Source organism: Cardiocondyla obscurior, linkage group LG15 (assembly GCF_019399895.1).
Source record: "Cardiocondyla obscurior isolate alpha-2009 linkage group LG15, Cobs3.1, whole genome shotgun sequence".
Taxonomy (NCBI): domain Eukaryota; kingdom Metazoa; phylum Arthropoda; class Insecta; order Hymenoptera; family Formicidae; genus Cardiocondyla; species Cardiocondyla obscurior.
In genome coordinates, this window is record NC_091878.1 from 1162187 (window position 1) to 1187751 (window position 25565).

The window sequence follows — 25565 nt, forward strand, 5'->3', positions numbered from 1 at the left end:
TAAAATTGCAGCTGCTAGAATAATAAATAATTAAAAAAAGTTGATTAGAAAAATTAATTTATAAAACTATTAGAATAATGTTGTAATTCAAATTCTATATGTAATGCACAAAATATAATGCGTAATTATCAACATTAAGTTTAAACATACATTGTTTCGTATTAAATATTAAATAAATTAGAAACGTTAAATCATTATCTTCTCCAACAAGTCCCTTAAAGCGTATCCATGTCTGTCTCATTATATTAATTATTACGTTAAATGTACACTTAAAGTTTCACATATTAAAATTAAAACTTCTAACATTTATCCATGCAGAAATCAAGTAGATTTACTGCTTTGTAGCAAAATCTTTTATTCCGAAAATCTTGTCATTATGTCAATATAATAGTAACAGCTGCAACTGAATACGACCACGTGGCAAACGCACAAAGACTTTCAAAGGCAGCAGGTTGTAAAGCCCATTTAGTGGTTCAATTTGTAGACAACGACCAAGCGAAAACGTCCCGGTCGCCGCGTTCATAAAAAAGTACCGCGATAAGGTCAGAACGTCGCGCCAGCCAGCCAGCAGAATTCTAAAAAGTGGTAGTGCTTACTGTGCGGAGAGGTGGGGTGGAGTGGGTGATGGGGTTGGGTCATATTTCCTGGGGCGGCCGCGGGACAGATGCCGCCGCTTTACGAACTCGGCGTCGTCCACCATCCAGAATGACCCGAAGTCGTCCTCATAGCGCACAAAACACTTGTGCAATGATAGATTGGTGCGGATCGCGTTCTGTATACACAGACAAGACCACCAAGAAATAGAGAAAAAGAGAGTAAAAAAGATAAAGTTTCTGGTTGTTTTTTTTTTTTTTTTTTGTAGTTGCGCATTTTCATGTTTCTTTCTTTCTTTCATAATTTGCGCTCGGCCCGCTCGCCGCTCGCTGCTCTTTGTAACGAGGGCTAGCCTCACGCATCGTGCGGGGGCCAGGTTTTGCTTGCGGTCACGTTTTACGGGACCCAGACGCGCCAGCAACGCTGGCATGTCCTTTTGCCGACAGCTCCGTCGCTCTTATCGTGTTGCCGGGACACACGAATGATCTCGGAAACGTCGGCTTTTCAGAGAGAGCAAATAGCAGCACAGATTCGCAAAAAAGAAGGGGTGGACAAATCAAAGAAAGTAAAAATAGAGACGCAGAATAATAAAAAACGTAGTAAGGCGGCTTCCTCTCACTACCTGACAAAGTGTAACACTGCGGTTCTCACTCTGTTTCCGGGGGCAATTCCGCTTCCGGGCATCCGGGCTTTCGAGACTAGACTTGGGCCAAGATACTCGGCCCCACCGTTCTCGATCGGGTTAGTCGCTGCAAAGCTCACATGCTCATTATGAAAGCACACACGACGTACTACGGATTCCCATCTCCGTGAACGTGATTAGCATTTCTAAACTCTCTTTCTATCTGAGTGTGTAATATTTTTTTTTTTTTTTTTTTTTTTTTTGTCCTTTCGTCTGTTGTGGCTCTTTCATCGGCGACGCACTCTCACGCAACATCCACGCACCCACCAGACTGCCGACTACCATCACACGACGACGGGCAAGTAAGAAGTTCACACACACGCGGGTTCAAACACAGTGATGACCGCAGTTTCTCGAGGATTTCGGCCACCGTAAACATCTGTTTGCGAGGTCACGGAACTACCCATTTTTCAATGGACCGCCCGCTTCCCGATTGAGAAGAAACGTCGTACTATCCGGCGCATTCCAATGATCTCTTTATCTTTCGACCTGGTCGCGAGATACCCGGGAAATTCTATTGAACGGCACCTCGAGAAACTGCATATTAGCAGCAAACATACAGACAGACGACAAGCGACGTACAGTAAAGATTGTTATGGCGTTTAGGTGTATAAAGAGGTTTATACACACAACAGATCTATACGTATGAATGCGCACGTATCAAGTACAAACAGGTACAGTATACTATGAAAAAGAGATGTATAAAACAGGGTACACGACGTAGACATATTGTGTAGGCGGTCAAATATATGATTGGAAATAAAAAAAAAAAAAAAAAAAAGAGAGAGAGAAGTAGAGAGAAATGCACAGGAGAGCGTGCGTGTATGTGCGTATACATACATACGAAGGTTACAAACGCACTGATACGTGCGTTCGCCTTTAAGTCGCATATATATGGAAATATATATATAATATATAAAACAGATATATATATTAAAAATACATATATATAAAAAGAGCTATATGTACGTATAAAATAGAATATTAAATATTCTTAATATATATATAAATATGTGTAAATATATATAAATATTAATATATAAAAATACGTATAAAAAGTATGTAAAAAGTTATATAAATATGATATAAAACTGTAGAAAAATTGTAGTATAGGGGGCTGGGGGGTTGGTCAGCGATACGACTATAAATATAGTAAAAGCGAATAAGAGTGAATATAAATATGATTTAAGTATATGTAAAAAAGACAGAGAAAGAGATAGATAGTGAAGTACAGACACGTATATACATATATATATGTATATAAATATTATATGCATATATATAAATATAAAGGGAAGGGAAAATACGGCGGACGTCGCGGGGAAGTTTGCGATTCCTGAGAAAAACTGTCCCCTTGACATACTCGGAAGGAGGAAAGAGTGTGGGCTTTCGAGTCTCGTCGATCTCCGCTCCGAAAGGAGAAGACCTTCTGCAGGGAGATCGTAAAAGACACTTGGTGTAAGAGACAGAGAGAGAGAAAGACAGAGAAAAGTGAGAAAGAGAATAAAGAGAGTAAAAAAGCGCGGTTGTAATTATTATTATTTTTTTTTTTTCTGATCGATGGGGCATGGGGAGGGGCAACGTACCCGGTCGTGCTGCAAGCGCGCTGTGGGCGTCTCTTGTAAAACTCCACTTCGTCCACCGTCCATACGGCCCCTTTCACGTTTTCGACTCGCATGAAACATTTGTGGAGAGACAGGTTGTGTCGCACTGCGTTCTATACAAAATAATACACAGACTAAATAAGCAACGCAAAAAACGAACGAAGCCAACTCAATCACGGTCCCGGTAGTCGGCGAAGGGGAAAAGGATCACGGTCGTTCGTGGCGATATGTGCCGCGGTTGTGTGTATGTATGTATGTGTGTGTGTGCGTACGTGCGGGGCCCCGTACGTTACGCAGGCACGTTAGAGGGTCCTCGACATCGGCTGATGACGACCGATCATGCTGATGAGGCAAGAACCGATGATGATCGTGAGACCGAGGCGCGAGGCTGCTAAGTGAGACGTGCGATATTGTGCGTGTACCACTGGTATGGTTTGTCGAGGTGCCAAGGTGCCAACGAGCAGCGTTGCGAACCATCTCGTTTGATACGCGAACAGTTTTTTTTTTTTTTTTACCATCGTAATAATTAAAAGAAACACAGAGAGAAATTAAAAATATTTGTCGACAAATAAATGCCAAGGCGAAGTATTTCTTCGTCGTTTTTACCGTGATTAGAAAATTTCTAATAATTAAATATATTGGATAATATAAAAATATAACAAGCAATAATAATTAAAATATTGTAATTAAAAAGAAATTTAATAACTCCATGAGCGTTCACATTATGGTTATATTGCAATATTACGGGAAAGCTACAATCAAATTTTTAAATATTTTATGACTTTATATACTTTATATACTCTTGCACAAAATAGCTACTTCAGCCTTATAGTTATGGTCTCGATCTATAACCTAGATCTTGTATTTCCTCGTTTCAATACGATTCAAGTCTTTTGTAGATAGTACTTTCGACCCGGATCAATTTTTGGATGACCTGTTCGACAACGCTGCTCTAAAAGCGCATTTCACCCATCTTTGAAGTATTATATGACGTATAAAAAATGCATATTTGTGATGTATTTATAAATGGATATATATGAATAAATTATAAAAATATCTGTAAGAAAATAATAGAAATGTTTTTCAAAATGTATATAATTATACTTTATATTTTATTAAAAAAATTTGGTTTACTCTTAAATGTATTATTTTAAATGTATGATTCAAAGATGGATGTAATTTAGCTTTGTTGAAGAATACAAGCGAAGCTGCCACCTTAAATTAAAATTTAAAAATACTATTGTACAATTTCTACTCTTTTTTCTAATTCGAAATAGCGTATGTCCAATAAGTTTAAACAAATGCAAATAAATAAATACTTTTCATAGTATTTAAAAAAAAAAAAAGCTGTTTCTATTCTGGGACATGTAAAATAGAATTTTAGAAATGCTAAGCAAACAAATAAAGTAATGCAAATTGTTAAATGTAAAAAAGAAAAAAAAAAAAAGCAGCGCAAGTTACTACACAAGTGCAATAGTGTGCTGAATTAAAAAAAAAAATCTACATATCTATGTAGTTATACAGCGGCAACTAGTTTTATTAATTAAAAAAAAAAAAAAGTCTTTTTTTCCAGGTGGCAGCCAAACGAGAGAAACGGAAGTCCCGATCGCGTTGTAACATACAGAAAATTAAAAAAAAAAAAAAAAGAAAAAAGAAATAATAACAGAAAGTCTAGCCAGCCGTCAGTAATAATTATAACGTATTAGTCCACCATCAATAATGGCTACGGCGACAATGACGATGACGATGATGTCGGTGGCGGTCGATCGCTGTTAGCACAGAAGGAAACCGGGCAATGAAACCGCGACGTCGAAGGCCGCATAAGGATGAAACGAACCAAAATATGATTAATCGAAAGAGACACGGTTTGTGGCATTCCTTTATCGTTAATGCACAGCTAGTCATCTAAATCTAGGGGCAACGACAACAATTATTCATGCCGCAGGGCCGAATGTAAAATTCGACGAGGCCGCGGGAACGCGACCAGCTCGATGAAGTGTTCGTTGCCATCAGCTACCGCCGGCGTGTTGGCTCCTCCGGGCTGCTCCGCTCTCTGCCTATCTGCCTCCGCTATCTGCGGCAAACCTGTTTGCGTTTCTTTCTTTCTTTTTTTTTTCCTTTCTTTCATATATTTTTTTTTTTTCTTCTTCTTTATGTTTTCATATACACATAACCATGCGAGGCAAAGCGTCATGGCAAACGTCAATTACTTTCACGCACACTCGCACACACGCAAAAAAACGCACGCGCGCAAACACTCTAGCCAACAAGCGGCTTGTCACGTCGGGTTACAAATCGATTATGAACCATCGGTACTTTTATATTCGGACGACCGGGAAATGAGTATATGTTAATTCCTATTCTTACAGCTCCCGCGACGTTAATCTGCAATTTTATTGCGGTTGATCGGCAACGGATTAAATAATGGATGACACGTCGGAAATCGTCCGGGCTCGTCTTGCGTGTCGGAATAAAACGATTCGCAAGATCCCCCATTGAGCGTGTCCTTATTATTATTTAAATACGTTTTTACGCGTGACGGCCGCGACCGTCTCTTTTGAGCATATTGGTGGCCATTATTTTAAATGGCAAAATAATCGACGTAATAACGTCTGCGCGATGTTAATGCGAGTAATCATACGCAAGGACATTTCAATTCTATTTACTATTGATTTGGACTATTAGTTTACTATTAGTTTAAGGGGATGCTGTTATTCTGACACGCGAGGCTATCGAGTGGTCAGCGAACGAAGGGAAACAGGGAAGAATATAATGACAGATGGCTCATAAATGACTCGTAATATGTCATAATTCGCATGTTACCAGTTGTTTTCTCCTCCCTCCCCCTTTCTCCCCCCCCCCTTCACACCTATTCGAGAAAGCAACATAATTATCATTACCAGCTGCTCTGCCCGGCACGTCACTTAGCCTGTTAATCCAAATTAATATACATGTAATTATCCGAAATTCTCAATAAGCTGTCACCCTTTCTTGTTAAGCGCATTCAGCTTAAATCATTCGTACAAAATGGAAATTGCGAGATTGGTTTTTGTCCTCGTGACTACCGTGGAATAAACAAATTCGTACTTCACCCAACAGTTAAAAGAGAGTTGCTTCCATGTCATCGCAATTCTTCCGCTATTTAAAAGATTACGCTTGAAATGTACTTCGGCTTTCTTGTAGAAAAAAAAAATAAAAAAAATAATAAAAGCCGTAAGAAATTAGAATTGTTTCGCGCCTTGTAAAAATTACTGGCTGCAAGCGTAATAAATTAGAAAGAAAAGAAAAAAAATAATAATAATAAAAAATGTATGTTCTAGATATCTCGAATCTCAAATTTAAAAAGCTAACAGTAGTTTTATCTTTGGTTCCTGTTTAATTTTCCTGCCCTGAAACGATTGTATAATTATTTTATTAGAATTGTAAAATATACCTTCCACGTTGCTGCGTTGCGCCGGAAGTAGCAGAATGTGTTTTGGAACCAGTTGTAAATTTCATTGAGCGTCAGCTGCTTCTCGGGAGATTCGATGATAGACTATCAAAACAGTAACATTATAATTATATTAACTTGTTCTATTTTAAAGTGCACAGCATCATAATTAAAATATTTAAAAGCCAAGTAAAACAAATGGAAAAATTTCTCATTCTTTAAAAATTAGTTCACGCGTCATTAAAAAATTTTCAATTGCAATGTCCCATAATGATTTAATATTAGAATAAAAAAAAAAAGTAAAATAAATGGCAAAATAAATTTTAATGCGCAAATTATAAGTATATAATTACGAAATGTACTGTAATTCCAATATAAAAAGTGATCGTTTATTACATAAATTTATATAAATATATAATTCGGTCAAAATAAAAATTAATGTGCTAATAACTTTAATAAATAAATTAAAAATAAATTTGCAGTATATTCTCTAAGTAATTAAAATAATAATAACGTGAACATTCAACCTATATTATACTGTTAAAGTCCTCGGGATGATGCGCTGTTAATATAACGCGGTGGAAAATATGATATTCAGATAATCATCGGACAATTGTATTAGGTACTCACCTGCCGAATTAAGGATGCATACGTGAATGGTGGTCTGACGTCTGCATTCTTGTAGAATTCTCTATTTCGCTGAATTTCTGAAACCGGACGCAACAAATTTCATTTACCCTGTACATTTTTAAAAATTGGAGTGATTGGGAAGCTAATGTTTTCGTTACGATAATGAGCAATTACACGTGATTAATTTTTTTTTTTTTTTTTTTGCAAAAAAATTTGAATAAGAAGTACAGCAAATAAGTAAACATTGTTTCGTTTCATATAAATTTAGATATAAAATATGATCAAATTCTAATTAAAAAATTTTCACTAAATAAACTAAGCTGTATATAATTTTCGTGATATTTTCCTATATTTAGAGAAATTAAATCGACGAACATATGTATATTAATTTTAAAATTAATTTTAAACTGCAATTTAATATAAAGCATTACATAAGTATCAAATTTTAATTTCCTACTTTTATATTAACCATTTTTTCTAAAAATGATTACATGTTTTTAATTAAACTACTAAACTTTTAAAATAAGAAGAGGTAATCAAATTAATTTTAAACTATATGCAAAAGATAATAAGAAATCTGATCATCTCTTAAAATAATAACTCTTTGTTAATGCATGCTCTTACAAAAAATATAAAAAGGAAGTTACTTAAAAATCGAAAGAAGGCAATCCAAACATTGAAGTTCACATTAAATTTTTTTTTGTGACTATTAATTTTTTATGTATTCGATCTGTATCTTAATATTAAAATTAAAAACCTTATTTGTTTGCAAAAGTTAAGCAAAAATAACTCGAACCAAATATATGAATCACCTTTTTTGACGGTAAAAAAAAAATAAAAAATAAAATAAAATAGAAGCAATTGAAAATGATAAACTGCAAGTCAATTTATCCAATCCCAATTGTTTGCACGGGGTTTTGGAATACTTGTGATTTTAAATGTTTCAGGAGCTTATCGGTGAAATTAGGAAAATTGGTAACTACGTGAAGAAACGGGGAGCGGGGCGAAGGCAAAGAAAGGAGATGAGTGCAGCATGCAAAGTGCAGCCTTTTTTGCAAGAAAATTTGTAAGCCACAAAAGGGAATGTGGAAAATAGGTTGACAGTACCTTGTTGGACGTCAAGGCCAGCACGCTCCAGCATGTAGGGCAGCCCTACACGGTGGGGAGGGCGGGCAGCACAAAAAATAAGGAAACAACAAAAGCATCGATAAGAAAAAGGTTCGAGCTGGCGGATGAAAGAATTTTATTTTTCATCACGTATCATTTCTTTTCTCATCGAAATTAATTTCCTTGCATCCCTCTCTACACACCTATACTCGTTCTACGCCGCCAACAAGGTGTCGAACACTGTCGCTTCACGTGACATAGTCGCTACCATAAGTAATCTGTGCGTGTGATACAATTTACGACAGGAAAAGGCACGAGATCAAGAGAGGACCGTAAAGAGCATTTGCTACAGGATCGGATATATATATTTTTTTTTGTTTTTAATTTCATCAGAGTGATTATGTTTTCGTGACGAACCTCGAAATGCCAAGAATAATTTTTTTTAATATGCATAATTAATATATAATCATCATTTAACGTAAGATTGAAATAAAAATGTCTTATAAAACCATGTTATTTGTCGAATAAATTGAAAAATGTGCATTAAAACTTTTCTTTTTTTTGTTGTATATTATTTTATTATATTTTAATGATGTATTATAATTTTGCACACACGTAAATTTGTTATCTACCATGTATTGTACATAAACTTGAAAAAAAACAAAAGAAAAAACAATTAGCTTCTCCTATTAATAATTTAATAAGAGTTGCACTATGAGTAAAATTTTTCGAAAGCGTTTCGAAGCTCGCGCATCACTCTGAGTATGATCTTGTGTTATCGTTACCTTCGTTAATATCTATTCCAGATCTATCGACGGCTACTCTGCGCCTTACAGTGCCCTCGTCATACAGTCCTACGAATAGTATTTAATTTCTGAATTGTCATTTCTTTCGTTTCACCTTGTTTTGAGACGATATTAATCCACTTCCAAGCTCACGTATCAAGCATAAAGCTATATGTTCGGAAAATGGTTATATCGAAAACATTTTAATTAAGGGCATTAAATTTACAAAAAGATACGTTTCCATAAATAAAAAAAAAATTGTACAGTAGAACTACTCCTAACACTATTAAATTTTATATGCAGATTTAATTCCATTTAATTAAGAGTACTAAATAAATCCTTAATAATTCAATACTTTTTAATGTTTTCGTAAAAATCCCATTTTCTGTTACTCTATCTCCATTAATGTGTAAGCAATTAACGAACTATATTATGCATTGATATTTCAACGTATCAACGATTTATTAACACAAAATCCTTTTTTTTTTTTCCTTGAAACGGGTAAAACGGAAGAGCTGTCACTAAATTGACGTTAACATTAAATTGATCTTGGTAACGTATAATGTGCGACTTTGGCTGTTATTAATCCTAGAAGACGCGATCTTAAATCTCAGGCGAGACAATTAAACAGTGAGATGAAGAGTTGACCTTACCTCCTGCCAAAGAAAGAGCTGACTTGTCGCTGATGCGCCGTCTGATTGGACCAGCCATACTCGGCATACTGCCAGGCATATTCGGCATGGGCGGTAGACTGGACATATTGGGTATGGTAGGAAGCGGCGGCATCGGACCACTTCCAACAGACGGGGGTAGCTGAGTACCCGCGGGTGACCTCACGGCCGACACCAACGCGGACATGGATACCGGTGACACTTGGGAGACCCCGAAGTTAGGTTGCGGCTGACCCATCAGCGCAGTAGAAAAATTTAGCTTTGGTAAATTCGTGCCCGTCTGAAAAAGAAAATTGTTGAAAGTATTAAAAAACGTCGCAGACAAAAAAAAAGCGATACAGATATAAGCATCGATTCGGTACCAGACCGTAATATACTGTTAAATAAAGATTCGTGTACGTCGCGTAGCGATTTATTAATTTCTCATAAATCTAAAAATATTTGAAACTTAAAGAAATATATATATATATATATTTTTTTTTTTAATAATGGATATTGTATAACATGTCGCAGTGGTGTGCAAACATTGAATCTAATCCTTGTAGCGGAATTACTCACACAACCGCGTTAAAATAATTAAGCTGTCAGCCGTCGAGCGTTGTCGTTGGCGCAGGCTAATGCGATATTGGTATTCTCCGACTGCCCAACTTGTTAGGGGTTTTAATTAAGGCGATATAAAATTACCGCGGCTCCGATGAATTATTAATACGAACTTTATGTATAAATTAGCACTCGACTTGACGGCGCGTTAAAACTGAAACTCGCGTTGTTGTTAGTGGGCCGCGAGAAGCTCGTAAAATCTTCCAACGAGCTGGTCTGTCGTGAAAATCCTGCTTTACGATCTCGCAGCAATACCGCAACGGAGAAAGTTTACGCATCGCGGTCGGACCGTTTTTCCACGTTCGGCTTTCAGTATTCATTACGACAGCGAACTCTTAAGTGAATTACAATTGCGGTTTTATAATAAAAATTTTCTTTTGTTTTATATAATATTAATGTTTAATTTGTAATAGAGAAAGATAAGATTATTTTCAACAAAGTGTATTAAAAAGCAGAAATAATAAATGAATCTTACCGATGACTCGGACGACTTTGGCGGTTCCGGGGAAGCCATTTGTTTTGCCATATGCAAATGATGCATCATGGCACCTAGTCGGTCCCGTTCTTTTTGCAACTGAATTTCTAGTTGCGACACTACTTGCATCTGGACCCTGGCCTGCGCTGTCGATCGGTCATCCAATGTGTGCTCTGTATTTAAGTGCCTGCAATAATTCAAGACCAATTTCGATTTTATTTAAATCCAACATCGTTTTGTCTGTGCAATAATTACTTAAAAACGAATCAATTATAATATATTCGCAGCCTGCATTTTCTAAAAGATACGGAAAAATGCAGAGACAGTCGCACAATTATATTTCAAGAATTGGCGGAAAAAAATTCTGCGTGTCAGAAGTCGCAAAAAAAAAAAAAAAATCCTGAGCACGTAACGCTTTCATTCTCCAATCTCGAGAGCTCGAACCCCCAAGAGACGCTAGGACAGAAAATTAAGCTTCGCGTCGCCGTAGGTAGAGAATGAGGGTGCCAACAACGCCAACAAGATTCCGTATTTAAGAATTTCCGTAATCCTTCTTCGTCGACAGAACAGACGGCTGTATCGACGAGAGTGAAGAAGGATGGCGAGGAGGAGCGGGTCGGTTGAAGATGCGGGAAGGTCGAGGGAGCTTGAACGAACGGACTGAAGGGGGAGAGGAAAGGGATTAGACTGAGGGGCATAACGATGCGGTCGAATGTCGTGAATATTAATGAGACAAAGGTAATTAGCGTTTTTCTTTTTTTTAAGTAACAGCTTGTTTGAGGGAGAGTTTGCACCGAGACGAGCTACGTGATTACGAAAGATCTTTCAGATGGGATGGAGCTTGCGGTTGTGCGGCTCGAGGCCGATGAGCGAAAATGCCTGATGTCAATGAGATACGCTGACACGAGCGATTTTTCTACACTTTCTTTACCTCATTCTCCCCAATTTAATTACCGACTTTATTCCTCCAATTTTTTTCAGCTTCCCGTATACGAGGTATTCGAAACATTCTTTTACATTTATCTGTTAACTTCAAAAATAGTTTACTCCTCTCTAAAATATGATGTAACGTGGCGTTGTTAACAATAAAGTCTGACTTGGATTAATGCAAATTATAAATATTTTTCGATTTTAATTAATTTCGCGAAATTAGAATAATACCTTTATTTTATTATTAAAATATTTCTAAAATTATACTTATAAAAATTTGATATTTGTTAGTTGAAGATAGTTTTTGTCAGGTTCGATACAAAAGTAGTTAGATAATTGCACAGACAATTTTAAACATTAAAAATGTAATGAATATATACAAAAAAAAATTAAGAAAGGAATTTAGAAAACTCACTTAAGGAATGCTTGATAGTCTTCACAAATTACTTCACAGCCTGGCCACTTGCAAACCCCATGGCCATAAAGGGGATGAACCTTGTCGTTGCAGGAGGCATCCAGCGGCTTCTCGTCCATCGGTGTTGTGCCGTTCACCTCGGACCGTCGGCTCGAAGCTATTGAATTCAGAATGCCTGCGATAGTTCGGCAAACGAACGTCGCAAAAGTAAAACACAAACATAAAAAAATTAGAGTACAAAGGAAACGAGCGAGCTTGTGGTCATCGGAAAAGCGTGAAACTGTTGTTTTACCGTTTAATCCGGAATTGGATTTCGACACGTTGGAATTCTGATGGGATTCTGGCGTATCCGAGGGCTCTGACTTCCATGATGGCAGATTATCACTCGGTGGCAAACCTAATTAAGAAAAAAAAAATATATATATATTTATTTATAAATTATGTATTAAGTAAAATTAAATTAAATAAAAAAAAGTATAATAATCGTCAATTTATTTCTCACAGTCCCTTACACTTAATTTTAACATATAAATACCTGAAGAAGGATTGTGGCCTTGAAGACTCAGTCCTTGTTGCAACAAATATTGCCTTTGTGTAATTTGCAAATGCTGTATTAATTGCTGCTGCTGAATCGCGAGCTGCTGAAGAGTCCCCGACGCTTTCTTTTTATCCGCCGTTTGCAATAAATGCGTCTGTTGAAATAAGTTAAGCTGCAGTTGTTCATGCAGTTGCTGCATTGTCTGCTCCAGTTGTTTTTTATTGAGTTCCGCAAATTGATGCTGATGCTGAAACAAATTTGTCGCCGGTATTTAAATGTAACTATTTTAACGATTACATCTTTAAAAATAATTAACATAAAACGTAAACAATTTGATGCATATAATTTACTAAGAAAAAAAAAAAGAATAAAAAATCCATTAATTTTTCCCTTGTAAATGTTACATTAATCATATCATGGCAGCTTCCGCATAAGTTTCCTACAGGCTGTTTCCTAATTAAAGAATATAGATAATTAATTGCAAATCAAACGATACCTCACCGACAGTTTCTTATTAAACGTCAGAGAAGAGAACGTTTCGGCCCAGCCAAATTAGTTGGTCGGAATAAAAAGGAGAGGAAAAAAAAAAGAAAAAAAAAAGGGCGGCACTTACGTCTTGGAATGATGAATAAATCACGGGCGCAGATAATTCGCAGCACCAAGGGGGCAAGAAGATAGAGGGCAGTTGATGGGTAGCTCGAAGACAAACAACGAGACACAACGGCTGATGGCGATGCTTAATTGCTTACCTCACCCTCCAAACTAACTCCCTCCGCCTATTTCATTTCTCGGTCTCTCTCCTACGCCTCGAGGATATTTTAAAACAAACTTCGAGGTACGCACCCTTTATCATATTATTATAAACGAACACTCCGCACGATTAATAGGCGCAAACACATTCTCGCTAATAAGCATTTTCCATGTTCATATTAAGCATACGAGTTTCTTTATATTTCGTATTTACCTTATACTTCGCGTACAATTATCGGCGCAATTATAAATTTCGATGACGTTCCGAGAATTTTTATTTTTACCCGACATATCCGCGATAACTCGTGTTTCGATTTACAATTTAAACTCCGCGCGGCGTTTATTCGTCTCGGCGAATTAAATATTATAGAAATCGTTACGTTAAACTCGCGATCTTGGAAGCGAGAGAACAATAGCCTGTCCAAGCTTGAAGCTCCGGCGGGACTTTCTTCTCCTCGACGAATAATTTCTACTACAATAAACTACACGGTGCCACGAAAAATATTTGTTGCCACTTGCGTTAGGTATTTTTGAAAAGAAATATCGGAGTGCTTATTGGATCGTAGGCGCCAGGATAACATTGCGGCTAGATAGCAAAAGTGGTTCGCGCGACGTGTATTGTTATCGTAACGATATAGAAGGGACTACCTGTTTACACAGACCGAGTATCAACCCTCTCGCTACAGCGTCGAACTTCCCCGGCAGTTCTGCCGGCCGCAAATCGCGCGTCCACCGAGAAATTCAAAACCTCTTTCAAGATTAGCCCGCTCTCACGAAAGTGTCTTACGTTTCCGTTTCGTTTGTTCAATTACGAGTTAAATTTAAGATACCGCGTCATTAGATTACGACGTTATATTTGCACGGCGCGGCGCATCTCGCTCGAGGTCTTGCGCGAAAATGTGGGTACGCGTTCGTATAAAAGTTACGATTAGATTTCGATAAATTTATCCATTGAGTAAATAGCTACGAATAAAAAGTTATTTTCGTTGGGAAACGTGCAGCTTTCTTTTCTTTTTTTATTTTTGCATGAAAATCTTTAATTCATTACTACTGTTTTTAACCATTTCTCAACTGGTCAACGGCGGTATTTTAATATTCGAGCGCAGAGGACGTTAAGATAGAAAGAAGTCAAAAAATAGGTACGCGGCGCGGTGCGTGAGTTTCATTACCTTCACCTTCTTCCTTCCTTCCGCCCGGCGACCAACATACAGCACGTAGAACGTAGTCGAGGGACGTTTTTAACAGGAATGATACGCATGTCGGATGTGCGGAGTGCATCCCGGTGCCACGACTTCTCCGACGAGTGCTTCGTCCGCGGAAAGCATCTTGCCAAGCGTTCGGAAATAATTGCAGACGTACATACATCTTCTTCTAGTGGCGGCGCTCTCTCTCGGATTGGAAATAATTCGGCCATGTTGGTCTTGGGAACGGCGTACATGCACTATGCAACGATGCGTCGTGCTCGGACCGTAGCGGTCATCGCGATCTCGGTGCTGTATGCACGTAGCTAGCGCGCACATGCGCGGTACACGGACTGGTAGACGGCCACGAGAAGCACGTAGTCGAGGAGACTGCGGGGACCGTGGGCACGACGGAACACGATGTGAATGCACTCGCCGGCGCATCAGCTGACAAGTGACCTACTTTCCACGTCGTCCTTCTCCCTCGCGCCTCTGCCGGCGACTGACGCGCACCCACGCAGCTGGCGCTCTGCGGACTTACGGCAACTACGCGACTTACGGCGAACTTCATGGTGACGCTTGTACGCGACTCGCGCGCGCAATCATCGCTCTGTACGAGATGGCTGACGCGTCGAAGATAACGGAGCCTCAATGCGCGCCGAATATTCGTTACGCGGAAGGTACGTTCAAATATATTCTTATAATATATTAATATACTTCGTTGACCGAGAAAAGCATTCGGCAATTCGAGAGAAGAAGGCGGCCGCGGGGAGGCGTTGTGCATAGAGTTACGCGCTGATAGATAATTCACTGATCGCAAGTTGTTGGCTGACGCGATTAAATGAAACTTGTTTTCTATTTCAGATGAATATTGAGAAGAGAAACGAATGTGGGAAATGTCTCATGTGCGAACAAAAATCCGGCCCGATATCTCGAGGGAAAGAATCAGCCCTGAAGAGGCATCATGCACGAACGAAGCAACCTCGAGAGTAAGCATTATTTTGTATGTTCATAAAATCGATAGTCAAAACTCACGAACTATTGAAATAATGTTCAAAATAATATTTGCCAGAATAATCAGCATGAAACTCTTTTAGAGCGTGAAGACTTGCTCCGAAGTGAAGAATATCCATAAACAAGTTCGGGTGACAGTCGAACGAGCGGTGAGCGTAGCCTTGTCAAGCATTTCTCAAGCGGAATTGAGTCTAACACACTATGCATATGCACCACGAGGCGAACAGACTTCCTATTCTTCTCCCCAAAGGTAATATCATTCAACAATTCAAGATATTGATTCTCGCGAATTAAAAAAATTTGTTCAAGCCGATTAATACTTTCAGCATGTCTGCAATTTAAATTTTATATTTATTTGTTACAGATGATCGTCAACTCCGCTGCTGCGCATCGTTCGGTGAGTCAGAGATCTTTTTTTCTTACAATATAAGAACTTCGGGTGGGTAAACTTTGGGTGGATTACTTTGCACACAAAAGTATATTAAAAAAAAAAGAAACTTGCGTAAATCGGGTACGTCGCGTAAACCACGTACGTCGCGAAGAACAAATAATTAAGTAATTAAAAATTTTACTTACGTTCTTTAAAGAAGAGAAGTAACCGAATCGCTCCTGATTAGATGCATGATCGGAAGATGAATCCTGCAATATAAAAATATTATAAATGTAACTAGCGCAATAAAAAATTAATTAATGCAAAAGTATAAAAATTAAGTATAAAAAAAAAGTTTTATATGTGTATATAAATACATTGATTTATTACATTAACATATATACACACATATTTACAAGACAATAGATTTTAATAGATACTAAATTTTAAACACAGTATATATTTCATTTCAAATAGAAATTTGTTGTAAGGTACACAATAATGATGTCAAGTAAAATTAAAAAAAAAAATTTATTCATAAAATAATAAGCTAAATGAAACCAATACACGTTTATAAATATAAAATAATATTGGTCAGAATTTATATTAATTCTATTAAAACGAGTGCTCACAAAACACTTAACGTAATAAACGAGACACGAATGAAATTCACCTGATGATGCTGCTGTTGCTGTTGCTGCATGTACAACGTGTGCTGTTGCATAAAAGATTGTAGTTGCGTGGGGCTGAGTATGTGCTGCTGTAGTAACTGTTGCATCTGCTGAAAATTGGTGGAGTTGAGCATCATCTGCGATGGGGTCTGCGACGGCGGTGCCCCTGGCGGGCCACCGGGTGGCGGACCCTGGGAAGGATTCGGCGGTGAACCCCTCTGTGGGGCTTGCGGGCTTTGATGCGGGCTAGGCTGGGGCCCCGGTGCCCCTGAGCTGGGCTGTTGCGACTGCTGCGTGATGATAGGCTGCTTTTGCTGGGTCATGGGTGCTGATGTCACTGCGTGCCCGGCGGGACTGAGCTTCCCATTGCTTTGGTACTCGATACTGAGATCCTGCTGCTGCTGATCAGCAACGCCGCTACCGCTGCCGGTCTCCGCTATATTGCCTCTGCCGGAGTCGCGATTACGCACCGCGGACAGGCGGTCCCTATCGCGGCACTCGCGGTCCCGCGACGAGAAAACGCTGTCGCGCGATTGCTGCTGCTGCTGCTGCTTCAGGGCTGCGAACAGCGAAGTAGCCTGCAATATGAAAATGGAGATCGAGAGCTCGATCACAGGCTGTTTGCGAGCTGCCTCGTAGTAAAATCGTAATAGCTTCGTCACGAGACAAAGATCACCCGAAATTTTAATAGCTAAACTTCTAGATTATAAGATAAAAGTCGATCGGGAGGATTTTGCATAGCGGCGAACGTCAAAATAAGAAACGAGAGTTAAACGAAAGAGATTGTCTGACGGAGGATCACAAGGAAGCAAAGGATTCAGCTTCGGGCGGAATATTCATGATATAAGAGCCGCGTAATGTACATGCGTTAAACTTCCACTGTATTTTGAACAATATTGATCTTATCTAATGGTATTCGAGCGCGGACCAGCCTCGGCTGCTCCGTCATCATTGGCTGGCTCGAAGGAAAACTCGGTGTTGTCTAAATGACGTCGGTTCGAGTCTCCGCGGCTGTTTACACAGCGGGATTTGTTTTATTAAGTTCCATCATCAAGCAGATTGTCGAGTGTAAAGGCGGAACCGAGGTTCTCTTCTACGCGTTTCTCGCGAGGGTCGAAACTTTCAGGCGCGTTTCAGACGTCTCGATAAAGTTTATCATTACTATTGTGTTATTGTATGACGTAATGGAGCGACATTTGACAACGTTCTCAGAGAAATGTATTGTTCTTAATTACCACGAGATATATAATTCACCGTAGAAAATATCAGTTCGCTCGTGGAATTTCTCGATCGAACGGCTTGAATCTTATTGCATAGATAAATAATTTAAGTATCTAGAAAATAAAACATTGCCGCAAAAAGCACTCGTTACAAGGAACGTTTCTAAGAGATTAGTTTTCAACGACGTTATTCACGCGCATGTATTTAATTTCTGCCAATTAGTTAAGTAGTTTGGGTCAAGATAGAAAGCACGGTTTATTAATAACTTCGGTAACGCATATAAATATTTTACATCCACATGAAATATGTGGTAGTGTCATAAATCGCGAACAAAATTAAAACAGATGAGTAAGCTACTCGCAATATATATCGCTCTAAATCAACTGCTTGTTCTGGTAAACACTTAGCTTAAACATATATTATATCACGTACAATAACAAGCAAAATAGCTTGCGAGACACGTACGGTTGAAAATATTTCCAATTTGAGTGCTCGTTGGCCTTGCACTTCGTGCCTCCGTCGGGACCGAATTGCATAACAAACAATCATCACGCAATGAAGTAATTACCACAAACACACGTGTCGCGGGAACGCATCGCTTGCGCAAATATTTATCATCGCGAAGATCCATCGAACAACAGAACAGCAAAACTGCTTATCGAAGACGCTGGTATACGTTTTCCGCGATATGTTTATTACGCGTACATATTCTTCCTTTTTTTTTTTTTTTTCTTCTTTCTTTTCTTTTCTTTGTAATATTTCTTACGCACTTCTATTGCACTTTACGTCATTAAAATATCAAATGATGCAAATTCGCTGATTCCGTCAATTGTCGTTCCAGTCTACGAAAACAATTGTGCAATCTACATACGCGGCATAAATGTCTTTATAATGACATGCGTACGTGTGAGTTTATTGTATACCTCGTTATGAAAATCAGATACATTATGACGTCGCGATCTGCAGTTGCAATTATAATTAAGCTAGAACGTAAAGAATTAATCCATAAAGATGAATTTACGCAAATTTTTTTTTTTTGTAGTGAACTTTTATTACTTTACAAGACGCTTAGAGCTATTTAAGGCTTTTGTATTGTCTGCTGCTAACAATAATTAACGGCTTGTGCAGTCAAGCTGCGTAGAATCTACGGTTTCAAAGTCGGGTGGCATCCTATCAGTCGCTACCAAAGACGACGGCGGAGATAAATTTAAAATACGTTTGCCTTTACGCGCGGGGCTTGCGAAATGATTGTCTCTCAGGCGGAAGACCGTGTGTCTCTTGCAAATCCAGCATGCCGAGTCCTATGCTAATCTTATTTGTGTACGATTACGTATGTTTATAACATGCAAAGAAATTCCGCGGCGCGCGTTATCAGTGTTTAGTCAGGAGCGCCAGCGCGTGGCATTTCAAGCTGAAGTCCGCGAGGCAGAGGAAAGAAAGGAAAGGAAATAGAAAACGGTGGAGTCAGAGGCGGCGAAGGAAAACAGTAGCGAAGGCACTCGCAGAATTTGACGCGGGTGTGCGCGAATTGACGCCGCTTCCCGAATTTGTTCTTTCCGTCACTTACCGCGAGCACGAAATTCTGCGGCTAACGCTCTAATTTAACACGAACAAATACCCGTGATCTATTCACGCGATTGTAGCCAGGTATTCGCTGAATAAACTTATCTGTTTATCATTATTAAACATGGCCGCTAGCACGTGGCAAAGTTTAAAATTTAAATTACATGATATTGACTTGTGAACAACACGGACAAATACGCAAGCTGTCGACGTCGATGTAGACTTGCAAAAATAAGAATGTTATTTTCGTTAATTATGAATAATGCTAAAACGTTATATGTATCGGGCAAATAAATATTCCGAGTCCTTTTTACATCTACTTAAGTCCTTATGAAAAAAAGAAAGTGCAGTATAAACGATAGCCGTAAATGCAACGGTTGCGTAAAAATTGCCCGGCAACTGTTATTAAAGAATTAAAAAAAAAAAAAAAAAAAAAAAAAGAAACCCACGTTCAGATTGCCGAGCGTTTGCCCACGAAATTAATGAAACGCGACGATCACCGGAACTGTTTAACTTCCACTCCGGCTCATGCTAGTACCTCCCGTGAAGTCGACCTTTAATTTCTTAATTAATTCCGACTCCGCGTCTCTCTTAATGAAGAAACGAGGAATCTTAGACCGAAACCGCGACAGCGCGGCGAGGATTCTCTCTCTCCGCGAGAGCGCAGGGGTTTTCCGCGGCAGCCGGGCACACGACAAGGGGAAAAGACGATGAAGTTCGACGTGTGTACACGAGGGGGAAAGGGCGGAGGGAGAGAGAGGAAAAAGATATAAGAGTACGAAAGAATGAAAGTATAAGAGCCGACGCTGAAGGGCCATCGACTGCAGATAAGAGGGACTCCTAAGACTCTTTTAAGAAAAGGTTAAATAAAGGTTGGAGGCTGCGCTTGTTGTTGGCTGTTCAGATTCCTTCGACCCCCCCCCGGCCACCCCCTCACGCGCCCTCGTTCCCTTCGTGCCTCCGCTGGTACCGCGCGTAACCCCACTTATTTGAATCCCGGAGGCTCCTTCGAATTTCAACCCCCTCCCCTCGCGCGCGGACGATCTTCATATCTTTTATATATTAGAATTTTCACCAGCGCTTCCTCGCAAAAGCTTCGCTCTGTTTACTGTTTGGATTTACTCCCTCGCTCTCCTGCCGCGGACGAGTCTCCTATCGGAACTCCCGTAGCTGTATATGAGTCCCTTATGTACATCCTCGCCGTGGTACTTTCGGTTCTCTGAACTGCCGAACGTTTCTATTACGCTTCATCTGCCGGCACAAGGGATACCCTGGCAAAGGACCGTTGATTTCTAAGAGTTTAGACTCGTCGGCTTTGCGCCACATTTTTGACCGATTTAATTGTCATAAATTAATTTTCTAATTTAAACGCAAATTATTAAAAGATATTTTTGCCACCGTTTGAATGATCTTCGTTTAAAGAAAAAGTTTCGCGATCTCACGAGATTTAGAAATCATTCGGCCGGTGTATAGGAAATCAAGATGCTAATCACTTAATGACGAAATTGTCGTGATTTAATAGCGAACGATCAACGCCAATCGTTCGGTAATTGCTTGCTAAGCGGAAAAAGAATGATATCGATATCAGCGGATAGGCGGGAATGAATACAAAACGGGTATCGAAATTTCTGTTGTATAGGCGATTGTTCGATAGCCGGGCGAACCTCGGCCGTGTTTCAAACCGGCGGGATATCGTTAGATTTTAAACTCGTTACAGGCACCGCTGTCAGGAGTGTTTATTCAGCGCGCGTTTCTGCATGTCGACGATGCGCGCAGGCTAAACTACGTGCGTCGAGCCTCGTTCGGTGCTCTCGTGTGTGCAGACTCGCTCGTGTTACAGATACTTTTGCACGGGGGAGGGAAAAAAAAAAAATCGTACGAAAAAAAAGGGCCGGACGTTCAAATTGATACCGCATCGACGATCTACTTGCACGATGAATCCAAATCAGATTCCATGCCGATTCTTTATTTGTATTTTGCATTCACCTGTCTATTTTGCTTCGCAGTTTTGATATACGTGGCCGCTTTATCAGACGTTTAATTGATTACGCATTACATATAATTTTTTTCACCGCTAACCTGAAAATCAATCTTTCGCATATATTCATATTTAACGCGCGGAAACATAAAATTTAATTTAATTTTTCGCTGGGAAAAAGAATTATTTTCTTCCGCGGTACTTATCGCATAAAAAAAAAATATAAAATGATACGAGATGGTATCAAAACCTTTACTCGATACAGCAGGTCCTCCCAAGATACAAAAGAATAATGGAATTAAAAACCGGAAGACCGCGTTTTCAACTGGATTAACACCTGGTCCCCTTGTTCGCTTTATCCGCCGGAACTCTCTTCTGGGTTTCAGTCGCAGGAGCAAAAAGGGAAGAGTAGCGAAGGGCAAAACAAGGGTTGGCGAGATGTCCCTGTCTCTCGTTTCGTATTCACGCGGTTGCGGGCCAATCAGAGACGCGTCTCTTTACACCCGCCTCCTGTTGACGTTTGTCATAATATTTTAATATTAAATCGCGTTACGGGCAGTCATGCGCTCGCATAATCAGACGTTACTCGCTGGCCCCGAGTGTGTGTAAGAGTCTTACGAACGGGCGCGAGGGAGAGAGCAGAAGAAGGGAGGATGAACAGACACGACACGGGTATTCGACGTCCCCATCGTTTCGCGAGAAATGTGGAATACAAATTATCTCGCAGCTCCCGACTGCCTGTCGCTATCATTGTCAAGTGTTCGAAGAGAACGACAATTAAAAAAAAAAATATAATTGAACGCGACGAAAATGTTCGCCGGAGGTGCCTAGCTCGCGAGTTAAAGATGCAAACAGCTGAGGATTTTTATGTTTCACGTAATACCGATTCTCACGGTGTACGTTCTCTCTCGCGAAAAAAAAAATATATAAATGATAGTTTTAAATATAAGACGCACAGGCAGCCAGCGTTAATCGAACGAATCGATTTGCGCAATTGGAAAACGCTTTCCTAACAAAATGGAGGTCCCGATCTCGGTGAAATGTGTCCGCGACTTCGTGCTTTCCGCTCGCGCCGCAAATGTCCGTCTCGGAGAAAATAATCGCGAGAGACGCGTTCAGCTAGAAACGCCACTTACGCCCTTTCGGCCGGCGAAAGGGACGTCCGCCCGGTGACTTGACGTGGCTTCTGAAAAGGACGTGCAATATTGAAAGGAATTAACGATTCCGCGGGCGTCCGTTTCGGTCGACGGTCCGACGAACGTTTCACGTGCCGGCTGCGGAAAAGAGAAAAGGGGCGGAATTGCCTGGGCGGTGGTGCGGGCAGGTTTCCTGGGACGATTGACTAGCCATGGCGGATATTTGGAGAATGGCTAGGACCAAGCGGACGGAATGTCTCTGGTCTCAATCGTTAACGGGCTGTGTACATTATAGATGGCCCCGTGATTGGTTCGTCAGCCTCTCAAAAACTCGAACTCATCGCCGTCGACCTCCTCCGCCTTCTCTCCTCCGCTCTGCCTCTCCCTTTCACCCTCGTTCCTCCACCGAGCTCTCAATGCCGTAGTTCCGGAGTTACCTGGCCGCCGCCACTCGTTTCGAAGGTTTATTTTAGTGCAGCGACGCGACCGAACGGATCACGATGACGACCCTGGACAGACTTCTATCGAGGCTGATTCTCCCGACTGACAATGTAAAAGCGCCCTTCCATTGGTATCAATTAGTACGATTCGCTAACCTCCGTTCGTCAGGAATCCACGACTCCATCCGTTCTCTTGTAGAGTTTGTTCATCGTCTGACGGTGTCTCGATCGTTACAAAAATTCTCGATTCAATTATCGGTCGTCGTTTGCGATCGCCGAAATTCCCGTTGGTCCACATTTTTTATGGCGCCGCGATAAATTTTTATCAATCACTCGACCATAATTTAATATTATTATTAGAACAGCGGAAGAAAGATTCCGGTAAAAAAATCTTTTACGAGGACGGCTCGCGGGAATCGACGAGAATTACGTAACGCGTAATCCTATCCGAACGAGTCTTTCGTCGAGGATAAATATCAGAGACAATCTATTGCAATTTTTCGCAGTCGCGCGCGGTGTTTCAACGTGTTCTTCATTTCTGGGCAATTAATAGTGCAAATAATCATCAACTGTCCGCAGAAAATCCGCGGGGAAATATTTACGCGAGTATTAAACATGTTTACGTTGCTCTTGATGTATTTTATAAATGAGGAAGGCCTCGCGTGGAGAAAAAAAAAAAAAAAAAAAAAGAATGGCCTTTCGGCGCTCTCGGGATAGCGTGACGGACGCGCGGCGCGAAGGAAGAAACAAAGATCGCTGGCATTATGCAAGGTAAACGTTGCCCGCGGTGTGCTCTCCCGTAGGTATCCGCTGTCTGTGTGTACAGGAATTAACGCATAGAGGTGTGGGATCGTCGCAGCTGGATAGGCGAGATACAGGAGATCGAGGCTGCCCAGAGAGATGGAACCGAAGAGTCGGAGCGAGCGGGAAAATGTGTGCGTGCGAATCCGCGGGAGAGGGCGTAGGGCCGAACATCGGCGGAGGGTGAGAAGCGAGAGCGGATGAACAGAGAAACCGGAACAGAGGGTGCATCGGGGAGAGTAATTTCGACATTCTGCGGGTTTGCTTACATCCATCGGTTCAGCGATTTCTACGTACGCATCGCGAAATGTGCAACGTCGTACGTGTCGCCGCAACGGCAATCCTCGATTTCTTCTCCCGTTTCGGTGGGAATACGTGTGTGCTTCCGACCGAATACCGTCGGTACGGATAATAAAATAAAAGGAGAGAAAAAAAAAAAACCCCCATCCCGAGCAAATATGCGAAGTTTCTCGCATCTTGCAAACTGCATTTCGTTTGCTTGTTTGACTAATGGATCGACTTTTTTTTTTTCCACCAAAATGTTATAAAAGGCTGATCGATAACTCATCGTAAAATTTTTCCACAATTACTTCTTCCGTCGTTCGATATTTAATTCTAAAAAAAATGTTCTATCTCGTAATTATCGTTATTATCGCCCGTGGCAAAAGAAAATTTTTTTTTATGCATTATTTATAGTCTGTGAAAATAAGCATGGGGGAACGAGAAAAATTTCAATTAGCAAAATCAAATGCCGCTTATATATACATGAAACAATCTGTTGTTTCATCGAAACAATGTTTAAAGTTTCTCTACCAGGAAACAGAAAACTAGATGGATCCTTAGGCAATGGCCAGGTAATCTCTTCGCGCCGGAGGAGGTTGTGTTTTACTTTCATTCCGATTAATAATTCAGTATCAATTAGTGGCCGTTTGAATTATGAAGAGACCTTTCTTCGCTCCTGACTTTCCGGCTGGCGGATCTCGTGGCTTCCTTGCCAAAGGAACGAAGCAAAAAACACGGGGTCGACGGGGATACTTGTGCTCGGATCTCGCACGGCATATTGCGCCCGTCCCGTTTTTGATTAAATTAAGTCAATTGCTGTAATAAGTGCGCCGGCACATCTAAAGCAGCGTATGCTTTTACTTGATTAACAGCTAATTATTCGAAATGTTTAAAGGCGCCGGACTTTTTTTTTTAGCGGACTTTACCAGCTGTATTTCTTGAAGATTTTCCGCGGGCGCGCGAACAGCTGAATTCTAATCTAATAAATTTACGTAAATTTTCGCGGATCGCAATAAACGGAGCACTAAAAATCGCACTGCACGGCGATAGGATTTCGTGAAGCCTGCGATAGCGCGGACCCGTGTTTTAAATACCCTTCTACGTCCATTTTCCGAAAAAGGTAGCTCAAACACTGCCGCGAAGGAACAACAGTTTTCAGACTCCTGTTGTAGTTGTACAAACACCGTTAGACTTCCCCGTTACACCGAACGCGATATTGTAATATCGAGCAGCGGCAAACACGACTTCTATTAATTCCATTTTCGCAAAGATACAGTAGATTAACGAAGGCTGGACGAGGGGCGGAAAACGAATACGGGGAGGGAGAAGGCGGTATACGATGAGAGAAAGAGAGCGAGAAAGAGAGAAAGAGATGGGTGAAAAGGCAGCTGAAAGAACGTGGTGGACGGGAGAGGCCGGTAGAAGCCCTCGCTGATGCAGTGGAGGAAAGGAAAGGCTGACGAAGGCAAAACCACCCCTGAAAAGTCTCAGGGGTGGAAAAGACTGGGACGATGGTAACCGCCAAGTGGATGTAATTTTTCCGTTGTTTGATTTTCATTAACGACTTGTGGCCAACGCGGACTGGCAACAACCGTGGCTCGAAGGCAGGGGAGGTCCAAGAAACGGAAAATTATGCTCCACCAAACAGATGTATCCTTTATTTCATTTTCTTCGGTGGATGTAGTCGAAAGTTTATT

At 40.3% G+C, this 25565-nt stretch overlaps 1 protein-coding gene across 18 annotated transcripts in view; it reads right to left on the reverse strand.

Annotated features, from left to right (window-relative positions):
- The window catches only part of Foxp (forkhead box P), a 244442-nt gene that overhangs the window by 10258 nt on the left and 208619 nt on the right, over nucleotides 1-25565 (reverse strand). For 10 of the 18 annotated variants that reach the window (XM_070667133.1, XM_070667138.1, XM_070667137.1 and 7 more), the window contains 11 exons: nucleotides 16450-17025; nucleotides 15983-16045; nucleotides 12459-12708; nucleotides 12216-12320; nucleotides 11924-12098; nucleotides 10579-10765; nucleotides 9486-9783; nucleotides 8833-8901; nucleotides 6941-7017; nucleotides 6314-6415; nucleotides 597-772 (listed from right to left, as the gene is read on the reverse strand). In XM_070667133.1, the coding sequence (XP_070523234.1) occupies nucleotides 597-772; nucleotides 6314-6415; nucleotides 6941-7017; nucleotides 8833-8901; nucleotides 9486-9783; nucleotides 10579-10765; nucleotides 11924-12098; nucleotides 12216-12320; nucleotides 12459-12708; nucleotides 15983-16045; nucleotides 16450-17025 (2078 nt within the window). Of the gene's footprint in view, nucleotides 1-596; nucleotides 773-2862; nucleotides 2994-6313; nucleotides 6416-6940; nucleotides 7018-8047; nucleotides 8093-8832; nucleotides 8902-9485; nucleotides 9784-10578; nucleotides 10766-11923; nucleotides 12099-12215; nucleotides 12321-12458; nucleotides 12709-15982; nucleotides 16046-16449; nucleotides 17026-25565 lie in introns of all 18 variants that reach the window. The other 8 variants (XM_070667134.1, XM_070667130.1, XM_070667129.1 and 5 more) reach the window with 6 other exon arrangements.